Source organism: Micropterus salmoides, unplaced genomic scaffold, assembly GCF_014851395.1.
Source record: "Micropterus salmoides isolate LMB-PRFRI ecotype aquatic unplaced genomic scaffold, ASM1485139v1 Ms_hic_scaffold_3, whole genome shotgun sequence".
Lineage (NCBI taxonomy): Eukaryota > Metazoa > Chordata > Actinopteri > Centrarchiformes > Centrarchidae > Micropterus > Micropterus salmoides.
In genome coordinates, this window is record NW_024042261.1 from 38489102 (window position 1) to 38501833 (window position 12732).

General features: G+C 44.0%; 1 protein-coding gene across 1 annotated transcript; it reads left to right on the forward strand.

Moving 5' to 3' along the window:
• Positions 1 to 6829: 6829 nt before the first annotated feature.
• On the forward strand, positions 6830 to 11917 carry spcs2 (signal peptidase complex subunit 2). The gene is made up of 5 exons (XM_038693415.1): positions 6830 to 6871; positions 7982 to 8065; positions 8178 to 8338; positions 9325 to 9459; positions 10777 to 11917. Exons 1-5 carry the CDS (start codon positions 6830 to 6832, stop codon positions 10961 to 10963), a joined length of 609 nt encoding a protein of 202 aa, XP_038549343.1. The 3' UTR covers positions 10964 to 11917.
• The last annotated feature ends 815 nt before the right edge of the window (positions 11918 to 12732 follow it).

Genomic DNA, 12732 nt, shown 5'->3' on the forward strand with positions numbered 1-12732 from the left:
ATAAAAGACTAACAAATAAAACGAACATGAATAAAAGTAATTAATAAATGATTAAATAAAAACAAAAATCAGTTATAAAACATTAAAAGAGGACCTCTTACGCTCACTTCCAGCTCTATATGTTTGTTCAGGGACTCCACTAGGGGCGGGAATCTCTGGGCATCTCACGATTTGATTACGATTCAGAGGGCTGCGATGCGATTATGAAATTATGATTTATCTTTTTTTATTTCTGGATAATTACTAAGCATTTTATTTGCACATTAAAATCCAAAAGAAACGTCTCCTCATTAGCTTAAAAGGACTAGTTTGCCTCCCTAATTTGTTTTACTAACCTCAGCTCCTCCATGGTCGCTATTCTTTCCTCTGCTACGCAAGTGTGCGCGTAGTTACCATGTGGGTAAAGATTATTAGCTGCACATAGATATTAATGATCGTGTGAAATTTCAGTAGCAGTGCTCATTCAGTCATTCAGCAGCGGCGGTGCGGCGAATACAGGGGGAACACTGGTCTGTGTTGTGTGCACGCCGCAGAGAACCGTTTATCCGTAAATTTCCACAGTGCCGTTGGTACGAGTCACTCTAGCCTGATTGATAGGTTGCCATGGTAACGATAGATAATCCCGCCCTAAAGCCTCCCCTGCTTCCTGGTCTCTGTTCCTCTAAATGGGACCATAATTTACTAAATGAACATCATGCTGTGTTGAAGAAGACTTGAAACTAGAGACTGAGACCAGAAACTCATCAGGGAAGTGTTTACTGAGGGAATTCATAGTTTTCAGTCACGTGACATGCGCGGTAACCTGGAGGGCAAAACAACATCAAAAGCAGTTAAATTTTATTTGGATCACCTTTCAACTTAAGAAAAAAAAGATATGAACACAAACTGCAAGTGTCGGGCATTTCCGATGCATATAACGTTAAAGCATCCGCTGCCGCATTTCTACCGTTAAAAAACGCCAGATCCCTGCCGCCGCTCGACTGCGGTATGTTTACGTTTACCTTGTGGGGAATCCCTCGCCTAACACAGCCCAAGCTTGGCTCCTCCTCGATTAGTAAATCCGAAAGCAACCCTAAACAACCATCCAGCATTTTGGCAACACAAAAGTATTAAACTCAAAGTACGGTGTATTACTTTCTTTCTGGTTAGCAGGCAGCGGAAAATATCTATGAATAAGTCAGCTGAGAAGTAGCCTCATTTTACTTCCGGACTTCTTTTTTCCAACCAGAAGAGTCGCCCCCTGCTGGCCGTTCGATGGAATGCAGGTTTAATGTACTTCCTCGTTCGCATTGGCAATCTTATAAAGACCTGTTTGCCAAAAATCGGCTCATTACAGTGTTAGCACAGCAACAATGTTCAACCTGTTTTAATTGAATATGGAACAGTCGCTCTAGAATTAAGGAAAATTTAGAACATTCTGAAAACAAGTTGAAATATTGCGACCACGTTGGTGGATTGATTTTATTTTATACAAGAAAAAAGCTTACGGTCTCAGTTTCCGACTAAAATCACTCGGGAAGATGTTTTTCATTCAGCCGTGCAGGTGGCATAGTAAATACTACAGACAGTATAAAGTAACCTGGAATGGAAATACTCGAGGTAGAAGTACCTTAAACTGTTTCCACTGTGAGTACGGCTTCACTCCATCGGCTGTAAATCATTTCTTTTCGGGTTTGTAGAAAACTTTCCTTCCTCGAAGTCATTTGATCACCTTGTTGTCGGTCAGAATGTTTCACGAGTGTTTGAAGAGTTTCTCTGAAGGGCTTATTCTGAAATGCACATTTTATAAAGTTGTGTTGGGGGGGGGGGGGGGTATGCTGAGTGCCAAATGATCAGAGACTGACTGATGATCACAGTTTATAATTCAGAGGTTTTGTATGAGAGGAGATCTGCTGATAACAAGAACAACCTGAAGGAGTCGACTCTCACCATGCGTCCTGTCGTCTTTTCATTCACTGTGTGCACTTTACATGTTAAAATCACATTATTATGCTTTCAGTTCAGGAACCACAGCCGAGCTCAAACTCTGTGAGAGGAAACCAAAAGCATCTGCTGTCATCGACCAACAGGGACGTCCGAAAGACAGCAAAGAGAAACCAAACATCTTTCAGTTCACGCTGTTTCAACTAGAGCCCGACCGATAAATCCACGTGGCGAAATTATCATCTGATATGAGCTAACTGCAAATAAATCTATCGTGTTAAGAACAGCTGATAAATGAACATTTAAAAAGAAGATCCTTCATGTTATGAGAGTTTAAATTATATATAACCTGCATTATGTCTTGTTATCTCGGTGACGTCTCATAACTGCACATAACACATGATAGGGAGTTGGCGATGTTACAGTGGTTAAGACTCCTTTAGTGTGGAAGACCTGGCTTTGATTGCTACGGAAGCCCTGAGCGGCCATTCATTTCTGTAATCTTGAGATACATCGATTTTAAGCCTGATTTGCTGACTGTGATCGGGGGTAAATCAGCGATCGATCGGCGGTCGCCAGTCATTATTTGTGAACTACTCAAGGACGCGTCAAAATGGCTCCTCGACACATCGCCGACTCCAGCCAGATATCTAGCACGCCAAATATCTGGAGGAGTCAGCCGACTCGACATCCACATCCAGCCAATGAGAGCAGGCAGCTACTTTTTCACCACAAAAAACCCTTTTTACTCCCCTCCAGCTCTCTCTGTAGCTCAGACGATCCCTTTCACACAGATTCTTTGTCTTTATAATCGCCATCTTTATAACAACAAAGAGCTGTTTTGTGTGCAGGATCACTCATTTCCCGTTTCACATTTCACGTGTGTTTTCTTGACCAAAGTGGTTTGGAGACCAGCGTCAGGTGACACAGCCACTGTCAGCTCCTGTAGTGTGTGACCTGTCACCCATCAGTCACGTAGTGTGAACGCCACAACGACTTTAAGACTCCCGTCACAAGACGGCAAGTTGTCTGAACGGCACGGCACGCTGAAAGTCGTGTAGTCTGCACGAGCCTTAAGTTGTTTCAGGGTAGTTTCAGATGGCCGTCAGTGTCCGTGGTTAGCTCAGTAGAGCGCAGAATTCTCAAACTTGGGGTGTTTGATCCCCACTTTGGCTGAATCTTATTATTATTATCCTCTTCAACAAAGTTCTTACAAACAGACCGTTATCGCTGGAAAAAGTAATGTTGGAACGGATGGCCGCTTAGGGCTCCCATAGATTCCCACTGCGACACATCGCATCCACCAGCGACCCAATCAAATGTCCACACTCAGACTTGGAGGCTGGTTCCCGGTGAGTCCGTGACGGTTTAGGGCCGTCGCACTGTCAGACATTTTTAGCCCTCTATGCACCACCTCTTAACTCCGCATCTCTGCCAACTGCCCGAGGGAATTACCCACAGTTCATTGCATTGTGACGTGAAACGCAGGTTACCAGAGGAAGCCCGGAAACCAGAGAAAAATCACAGCGGTGTCGCTGAAGAAAGAACGGTAAACGAACCCCAACGTAAACGTGGTTAGAAATGTATGAAACATGATCTCACCTCATTACTCACCTACTTTATTCAACTGTTTATTTCAGTCTTTGCCTAATGATGCAAATAGAAACAAATGTTTATAATTATTGACGATATCCTCTCATCCACACTGTAGGGCAGGAGCCTGTAAGACGAATAAATCAGGCAGTCAGAAAGTAAAAGGCGTGAAATAAAAAGTGATCATGATTCAGTGTTAACAGGATAATGTCTCAAAGTGCTGTCGCGTTCCTGTTTACAGTATTTTGAGTCTTTGCAGCCTCTCGCACTCAATCACTTACCAGGTGACGTCGGTAAAGTCTGGGAGGGTTCAGGGTTTAGGGGGGACGCTGAGATTGGGATCCCTGAGCAAGACACTTCACCCCTAGACTTCTGACACATAGATAGCAAATCTAAGTCGCTTTGGATAAAAGCGTCAGCTAAATGTTGAATGAATTTAAGTGTCTCTGAAAAGAAGAAGGAAAAAAAAGAATATCGAAATTTAAAATCCTCAAATATTAATTCATGTCATGTTATTAATGTTATAAATCTCGCATGGGTCAGACTCTAGTTTCAAAGCACCTTTTGGCGAAGAATTACAGAAGAATATTTAAATGTATGTTTATGTATTGGAGCTACAGCAACAGCTATTAGCTTTGATTATAGATTAAATCAGTTTTTCAGCCAAAATACAAAAAAGATTTGATGTTCCAAGTTTTCAGATTTGAGAGTTTGCTGCAGATTAAACGTCGGTGGCTGTCGGACGGAAGCTTCAAGAATTAAACATAATTACTACTATGATAACAAGCTACAGTGAAAAGTAACTAAGTACATGTGTGTTCTGTATATGTACTGGAGGTATATTTATCTGAATCAGAAGGAGCTTTACTGCCAAGTAGTATTTTTTACATGTATGAGGAATTTGCTTTGGTGATAAGGTGCTACACGCAGATAAACATACAGTTGACATAAATAAATGTAGAAATATATAAATATGGAAGTTATAAAGAATAATAAAAGAAAACCATGTGCAGAGAAAGAACAACATGGCAGATATTTACATTTACTCCGGCAGACGTGTTGCAACGGTAGAGTATTGTTGACAACGAGAACAACGATTAACAATTAACAACAAATATGTGCACTATGCCAGGTTTGTGCGTGATATGAAATGTAATAATATTTACATGTACAGAGACATTTGTATTATGTGCAAGGGGGGGGGGACCTGGTCCTTGTTGATGAGGCTGCAGACGGGAAGAAGGCGAAAGGTTTTGGTCCTGATGGACCGCAGCCTCCTGCCAGAGGGGAGAGTCTGAAACAGTTTGTGTCCAGGATGGGAGGAGTCAGGAAGTACATCCTCTGCTGGGCCTTCTTGGTGAGGGAGGTGATGTTCAGCTCCCACTTGAGGTCCTGGGAGATGATGGTGCCCAGGAAGTGGAAGGAGTCACACAGGATGATGGGGGAGGGGGGGGGTGGGCTCTTCCTGAAGTCCACAACCATCTCCACGGTCTTCAGAGCGTTGAGCTACAGATTGTTCTGGCTGCACCAGGTCACCAGATGCTCGATCTCCCACCTGAGATGAGCCCAATGAGGGTGGTGTCATCCGCAAACTTCAGGAGCTTGACGGACTGGTGACTGGAGGTGCAGCTGTTGGTGTGCAGGGAGAAGAGAAGAGGGGAAAGAACACAGCTGCTGATGGTCCTGGAGTCAGAGACATGTTTTCCCACCTGCAGGTGGAGTCAGACACGTTCAGCTGGGAGAGCTTGTCCTGCATCAGGGCCGGGATGATGATGGAGAGCTGAAATCCACCAACAGGATCCTGGCGTAGGTTCCTGGGGAGTCCTGGTGCTGGAGGATGTAGTGAAGTGAGATGTTTACTGCATCATCTACAGACCTGTTGGCTCTGTAGGGAAACCGCAGGGGGTCCAGGATCTGGTCTGTGATGGACTGAAGGTGGGACAACACCAGGACAACATCAGCTGATTATTTTCTCTGTTAATCGATTGTACTAAATCCTGAAAATAGTGAGAAATGTTGGCAGTTCCCTCAGTGACACCTTCACAACGCTCGTTTCGTCAGCCCAAACCTTAAAATGATTAAAATAATCAAGTAAAAGCAGCAAATCTTTGCGTTTGTGAAGCTGGAACCATGAAATGTTTTCACATGAAAAATGACTAATAGCAAAACAGTTAAAGCAATTAAATTTCTGTCAGTTAGCCTAACTGATGTAGTTCTACAAGCTGGACTTAATTTAATTTATACCAAAACGTCCTATTTTTAAACTCAAATACGTTTTGGGTGTAAAAAGCTTTTTTTTTTAAAGTAACTAGTAACTGAAGCTGTCAAATAAAGTAAAAAATACTATATTTCCCCTTGAGATGTGGTGCAGTAGAAAGCGGCATGAAAAGAAAACACTCAAGTTCAGTACAAATACCTTGTGTACTTAAGTAGAGTACTACTTTGTTACTGTCCCCGCTGGGCTCAGCTGTGGCTGCCTGAAACTAAGGAAAGGACCAGAGATGTTTTTCTATATTTAGGCTCTGACAGAAAGCTTTCATCCACCATGATGGTGTAAATGGCCGAGCCACAGCTCTTTAGAGGGAGCCCCCTCCCCCTGCTGTCACCAAGGTACTAAAATGTGCCACAAACAATTACAACATAAAACACCATTCATAAGCTGAAATATGTCGCCTACCCTCACACACAGCTTGGCAAACATGCGTAGGGCGAGTTCTGCCATCCTGCTGTAGGCCTATGTGCACAGCGCAGCTGCTCAGTGGGCTCGATTGGGGCCAAATTTCTCTTTAGTTTTGATACATTTGTAAATATATATATATGTATATATATACATATATATATAAAATAGTCTTTTATCAGATTTACCTATTGTTATTATAATTTCAGGTCAATCATGAACTATAAGTGAAATCTAACTGCTAGTAAAATCCTGAGAGAATTGGCTGGGGCCGAGGGGCCGCTGCTGCAAATATTTGAGTTGCTCCTCCACGCGCGTTAACTTACTCCAAACTTTGATAAAACTTGAGAGCCCTGTATATAGTACACATATATATATATTGAAGAATACAGTATGTACTCAACAAATACGTTATGATGTAATAGTATATAAAGATAAAGTTTGGATTATAATATTTGTTGGTTCTCTCAGTAGAAAATGAGTTAAAATCATTTTAAGTTCAGTTTTATTCTTTTATAAAATATGATGACGTTTGCATTTTGTTGTGAGCGATCACGTGGTCCGTCGTTCAAATGTCGGTGAGAGCCAATCAGAGGCGTCCAGATCACAGCTTCCGATTTACTTGCGGAAGAGAAGATGGCGGCCGCGAGGAACGGGAAGAGCGGACTGCTGGAGAAAGTAAGACACAAATTTTTGTTTCTTCTCCGGCCGTGAGTTAAAGTTCAGACCGGAGTTCCGACAGGCAGCCTGTTCCTGCAGAGAGCAGCTCTCTGTGAGCAGGCGGGTCTGCGCAGGCGCTGCTGAGAGCGAGCTAAGCTAACGTTAGCAGGCTAAATACATTAATTATTTTGTAATTAAACTTCAAGTGAAGAACGGAGTTACTAAAGAAGCGATGCTCTGTTTGTGTGCGTTATTAATCAGTCTGTTCAAACTGCAGCCCTACGTTCACTTTCCTGTTTCCAGCTGCTCAGTCTGCTGCACCAAACTCCATTCAGAAAACAGGCAATTTAAATAAATTTAGCCCACACAGGGTCAGACTGTGACTGCGGGAGCGCTGGTGTTGTTAACGGTGACTTTAAGCATTGGTTCATTCAGTCGGCCCTGGTTTTACACCTAGTGCATGAACTCCTGCATGAGTTTACTTCACAGAAAGAGAGTGATGGGGAAGCAGCGCAGCTCACCAGGCCGGATACAAGCAGAGAGGAGCACACATGAAAGTACCAGGCCTCAGATCTGGTTTATAACTGACTGAACACACGTTAGTGCAGAAATGTTTTACAGGTTTTAACTTCAAATGAATGGAACAAAGTCAGAACTGTGGAGTGTCTTTTTAAATGTAGATCTTTACAGAGTCACGTTGTGAGAGCAGCTGCTGCAGAAGCAGACTGAACATCTGTTAGTTTCCATGTAGCACACTTTGCATTTGACCGTTTCTGTTCTACATTATACTCTACTATATTATTTTAATTAGATATGCATTATTACATAATGTGTTGTATTTAAATATTAATACACAAATGCCAAGTATTTTCATCACGGTCTAGATTCTGGTGTATGTACTAAATACTAGATTGAGTACAGCACTGTGTAATGTTAATTTTCACCTGTTGCAACAGCTGCAGAGACAATAAATAAGAAAATACACATGAAAGAAAAATAGAAAACGATTCTGTATAACATTATGAATGCAAACATAGAAAATACAAATAGACTGGACATGAATTGATCAGAAAGCGTGATTAAAAGGTGATAAATGAATCCTCACGAGGTGATCTGTGTGTGCTTTAGTGGAGGATCGATGAGAAACCCGTGAAGATCGATAAGTGGGACGGAGCAGCTGTGAAGAACTCTCTGGATGACGCTGCGAAGAAGGTCGACTTTCATTCTTTTCTTCTGAAAGATCATCAAACTCCTGATATTAATCTTTACATTTATAGTTGTGTGTTTCTTCCTGTGTGACCTGCTGCTGCTGCGCCCCCTTCAGGTGCTGCTGGAGAAGTTCGGTTACGTGGAGAACTTCAATCTGGTGGACGGCCGTCTGTTTATCTGCACCGTCTCCTGCCTGTTCGCCATGTTGGCTCTGGTCTGGGACTTCCTGCACCCCTTCCCTGAGTCCAGACCGGTCCTCGCCTGCTGCGTCGTCTCATATCCTTCAACGAGCTGGTCGTGTGTTATTGATCGCTGATCTGTTAAGGCCAGTTTATACTTCTGTGTCTGTGCGGTGGATCAGTGAACACAGTGTGCAGATGTTGGTTTCCGTTGTTTGATAGGCTGCGTCCTTAAAAGCCCACGAGCGCCTCACCTGCCGCCGCCGCCGCCAACAAGGGACGCAACAATTACAGATTTTGTTGGTACGATTATAGTCCCAGGAATAGTCACAATTATTATGAATTAATTAATTTCACAACACTACTAATGACTTTATTATCGAGAACTTGTTGTAAGTTAGAACTGGTTCCAAATGCCCGCGACCCGTGGACTCATTAAGACCTCGGTTCCTGACTTCCTGCAGTGAGCATTTTACCGTCCGTCAAAGTGTCTCTGATCTGCCAGCAGCCGCTACGCCGACCTAACGTCACCTCACGTGTTCCGTAAACAAAGCGTGAAGAAGAGAGTCCTTCTGGTTCCGGTCCTGGACCGTGGCGGACCGCAGCAAACGCTCCAAAGTTTGACTCAGCTTCACTAACAAACTGCAGCAGCTGCAGTCAGGAGGTTCGGTGCGAGAGAGGAAGCAGCTCCGACGTGACGAAGCGTTTCCTTCAACACGGCGTGAATCTGAAGGAACGCTTCAGTGTTCAACGTGTCGCGCTCTCCCAGATCCAGCTAACGCTAACAGCAGCGACGCCTCAGGTGAGCCGACGTTCACCTTTTATACCGAAGGGAAACCGACGATGGCTACAGATTAGACGAGTCCCAGAGACGCCGCTCTAGGACAGAGACTCCTCTCACTTTAGAGACACGAAGGGGACGAGGAGCGAGGAGGATCTGTGGCGAAGGAACCAGAACCGAGAGTCCAGAAGTAGAATCAGAATAGATCAATTTGAAATGATACCAAACCGCAGCAGCGACACGATGTGGATCAGTTTGTGTCCGCGGTGGTTTTCCTTCCTTAACTGTCCCCCCTGCATCACGTACTTCATCATGATGGGCATCCTGACTCTCTACACCTCCTACCGAGAGAAGAACATCTTCCTGGTGGCCCTGCAGAAAGATCCAGCTGGGATGGATCCAGATCACACCTGGCAGCTCTCCTCCTCCCTCAAACGGTCAGTCTCTGTCTTTTACCCAGCATGCACTCAAACTCATTCTCACTCCGTGTACGGTTCCTTCTTTGGTTCTTTTGTTTCAAAACCAAATCGGAAAAAAGAAGAAGTTGTTTTTTGGTCTTTCAGATTTAACACCGGCGAGCTGAATATTAATGAATCATACACAGACTGAAAGGTTCGTTCAGCCTCTCGACACGGTTTCCACCTGACCTTTATTTTCTGAGATGGACAAATTTAGAATTTAGCCTCCAGCTGCAGGAACACACGGGTCACAAATCATGTTTTCAGGGGAGCTCATGTCTTAAGAGGAGCTGAAGCTCCCCTGTTGTTCGCTGATAAACATATTGGGGTATATTTCTTAGATCGCTGAGGTCACCAGCTGCTTCAGATCAGCCCAAAACAAAATGCTGCCTTCATGCCGACGTACTTAATCTAGAAATGGGAGAATTTTGAGTGCTTGTGGCAAAACCAAGTTCTCATATTTCTTTTTTCCTGTGAGGCTATAACAGGCCTGCAGTGCTCACTTCTACAATCATATTCACCAGCTGACATGAGATGCGACTTGAAACTAGGGATGCAACGATTCTAGATTTTGTTGGTACGATTATTGTCAGAGAAATAATCACGATTATTACGATTAGTATGCATTAATTAATTTTTAATATTTAATTACATTAACAATTATATTTCTATAATATGTAAGTATTATTAATATAAGAGGAATATTAACTTTAATCCCCCAGGGGAAATTGTTATAAAGGAGGAGGAATAAACTGAAGTATTAGTGAAAATGAGAGAAAGAAATTGAGTGCAGTGTTAACTGAAAGTCTGTAAGCTCCTGATGTTCTGTTCTGGCAACATGTAGCGTTAAATGTTCAGTGACTGAAGGTCTTGGGAGGACTACGTTCTTCCATAAAGGCCCTTTTTAAGAAAAGAAGCGATTTGCACCACGTGGAAGCTGCTCCGCACTAAAGTTGTACTGCTTTGACCGCGGCATGCGCGCGTGCTCGCCGTGCGGTGCGCGTTGCTCGACGCAGCAACAAACCAAGCCGTTGACTCTGAAAGTTTACACCTGCTACAGCATCGATTGTAAGTGACACGTTTATATTTAACTTGCCATGTTGTTTAATAAAATGTATTAGGCCTAAAAATCACAATTGTTTATTTCCGATTTGGTTTTGAAACAAAATAACAAAAGAAGGAACCACACACGGGTTCTTCTCCTTCCTCAGTGCTGGAGGAAGTACTCGGATACTTTACTGCAGTAAAAGTATCACCACAGCGTTTGTTCCTGACGGTGTTGGTTGTGTCTCTCAGGTTCGACGACATGTACACGCTCAGACTTTCCTTCGCCGACGGGAACTCGAAGAAGTGGAGGGAGGCCGAGTTCACCAAGTCGGTGTCGGTGTTCTTCGACGAGAGCGGCACGCTGGTGATGGACCAGTTCGAAAAGGCGGTTTCTAAACTCCACGACACGCTGGCCACGGACAAGAAGACCAAATAACACCCTGAATATCATCCTCGCTCCTCACAGCTCGTTGCTTTCACTTCATTTCCAACGGCAGAGAGAGAAGAACCCGCCACGCTTCCTTTATTCTGCTGGGGGTGCGTTCAGGGACGCTCGGAGATCTGAGTGGAACCAGCTGTTGTTAAATAATCTCCTGAATTGATTTGTTGTGAGATGATGATGATGATGATGATGTCACATTGAGAGTGATAAACAGGAAGTGATATATAAAATGTCTGTAAAACTTTTCTAAAAGCACAGAAACGTTTGATTTGACGAGAATTCTCACCTGAAGATGATCAGATAGACGGCGCTTTTTGTCTTCTTCCAAAATATAGGTCACGTTGGGTTTGTTGGGTCCTCCTGTGGGGCCTTCAGCGGGTCCCACTCTGGGGCCTTCAGCGGGCCCCACTCCGGGGCCCTGCTGCATGCCGCTCCCTCCGTTTCTCTCTCTGTAGGTAAATTTCCCTGAAATGAAGTGAAACCAACAAACTGTGAACAGGAAGTCTCTGTCAGGTTGCAGAGAGTTCGGGCCCCTGAGGCAGCTCTCTGTTCAGTTAAATGTTTTATTTGACGTTTTTCACCTGAAGAGGCGAACTGCTGCTTTTATTTTATACGTTTTTCTTTTGTCTTTTTAAAGTTTGAATTAGTTTCCGGTGGGGGGGGGGGGGGGGGGGTTGACGGAGACGTTTTTCAGCCGTGCGTTGGATCGTCTGTTTCTTGTTTCATCTGAGCAGCGACAGTGTTGGTTCAGGAGCTCGTCAGTATTTCTGTGTGGAGTTTTCCTCGCAGCAGGAAGTGGACTGAATGTTGACTGAACTTTCATTCTTCTTGTGTCCCATGATTCTCTCCTTCTTCTCTGTAACTGCTCAAACATTAAAGATGGATTTTGTTCCCAGAAGACTAAAGAAATAAAGTGTTGGTGTTTATCAGACGCTCCAAACAAACGTCTTCAGCAGAGTCCAGCTGCCCCTGATTTAACCCTCCACAGTTCAGCCAGCAGGCGGCGCTGCTGCTCTGATGGAAGCGTATGCAGCTGATTTATCAGCTTCCTCCGTGAAACCAAACTTCAAATCACAGGTGGAGCTCAGGCCGCCAGAGTTGGTCAGTGTTTCAGCCACAGCACAGACTTAATGGGCTTTGAGACTTTCCACAAATAGTCCCCTGTACACAAATTTTACATCGTATCCACAAATACGTGTGATCCTTTCAGGTGAAATGGATTTTTACACATTTGTGACTTCCCTTTTAAACATTTGTAGAATTATTTTGTCCGCAGAGATCTGTAAAGTATTTTTACATTTGTGGTAAAAACGATTCACCCTGCTCACACGCAGTGTAGTGAGATGTTTGTGGTGAAACCAGACGGGTCCGGCTGAGGAAGCAAAATGTTCCTGCAGCAGCTCCTCCCCTGCGTCCAAAGAACTGCTTTCATTTCTCAATTTGTTCTTAAAGGTTTTCTCAGCGGCTTTGGTGCATTTCTGGAATCATGCTTAACATTTCACAGCAAAGCAGTACAGCAAGAGAGCTGTTCTACTCTCACTAGCACGCACGGCATCCATGGGTTAAATATCCAGGGCAAGAAGAAGGAAACGGTGCCATCACTAAAGGAGAGCTGTGATGGGACAGAAGAAGAAGAGCACAGGACGTGCATGTCAGAGGTCAGACGAAGTGTTCTCTGCAGAGTGTTCAGGAGCTTCTTGAAGTCAGAGAGGGACGCCGCTGCTCTGACGGCGTGCGGCAGCTCGTTCCACCATCGTGGTGTC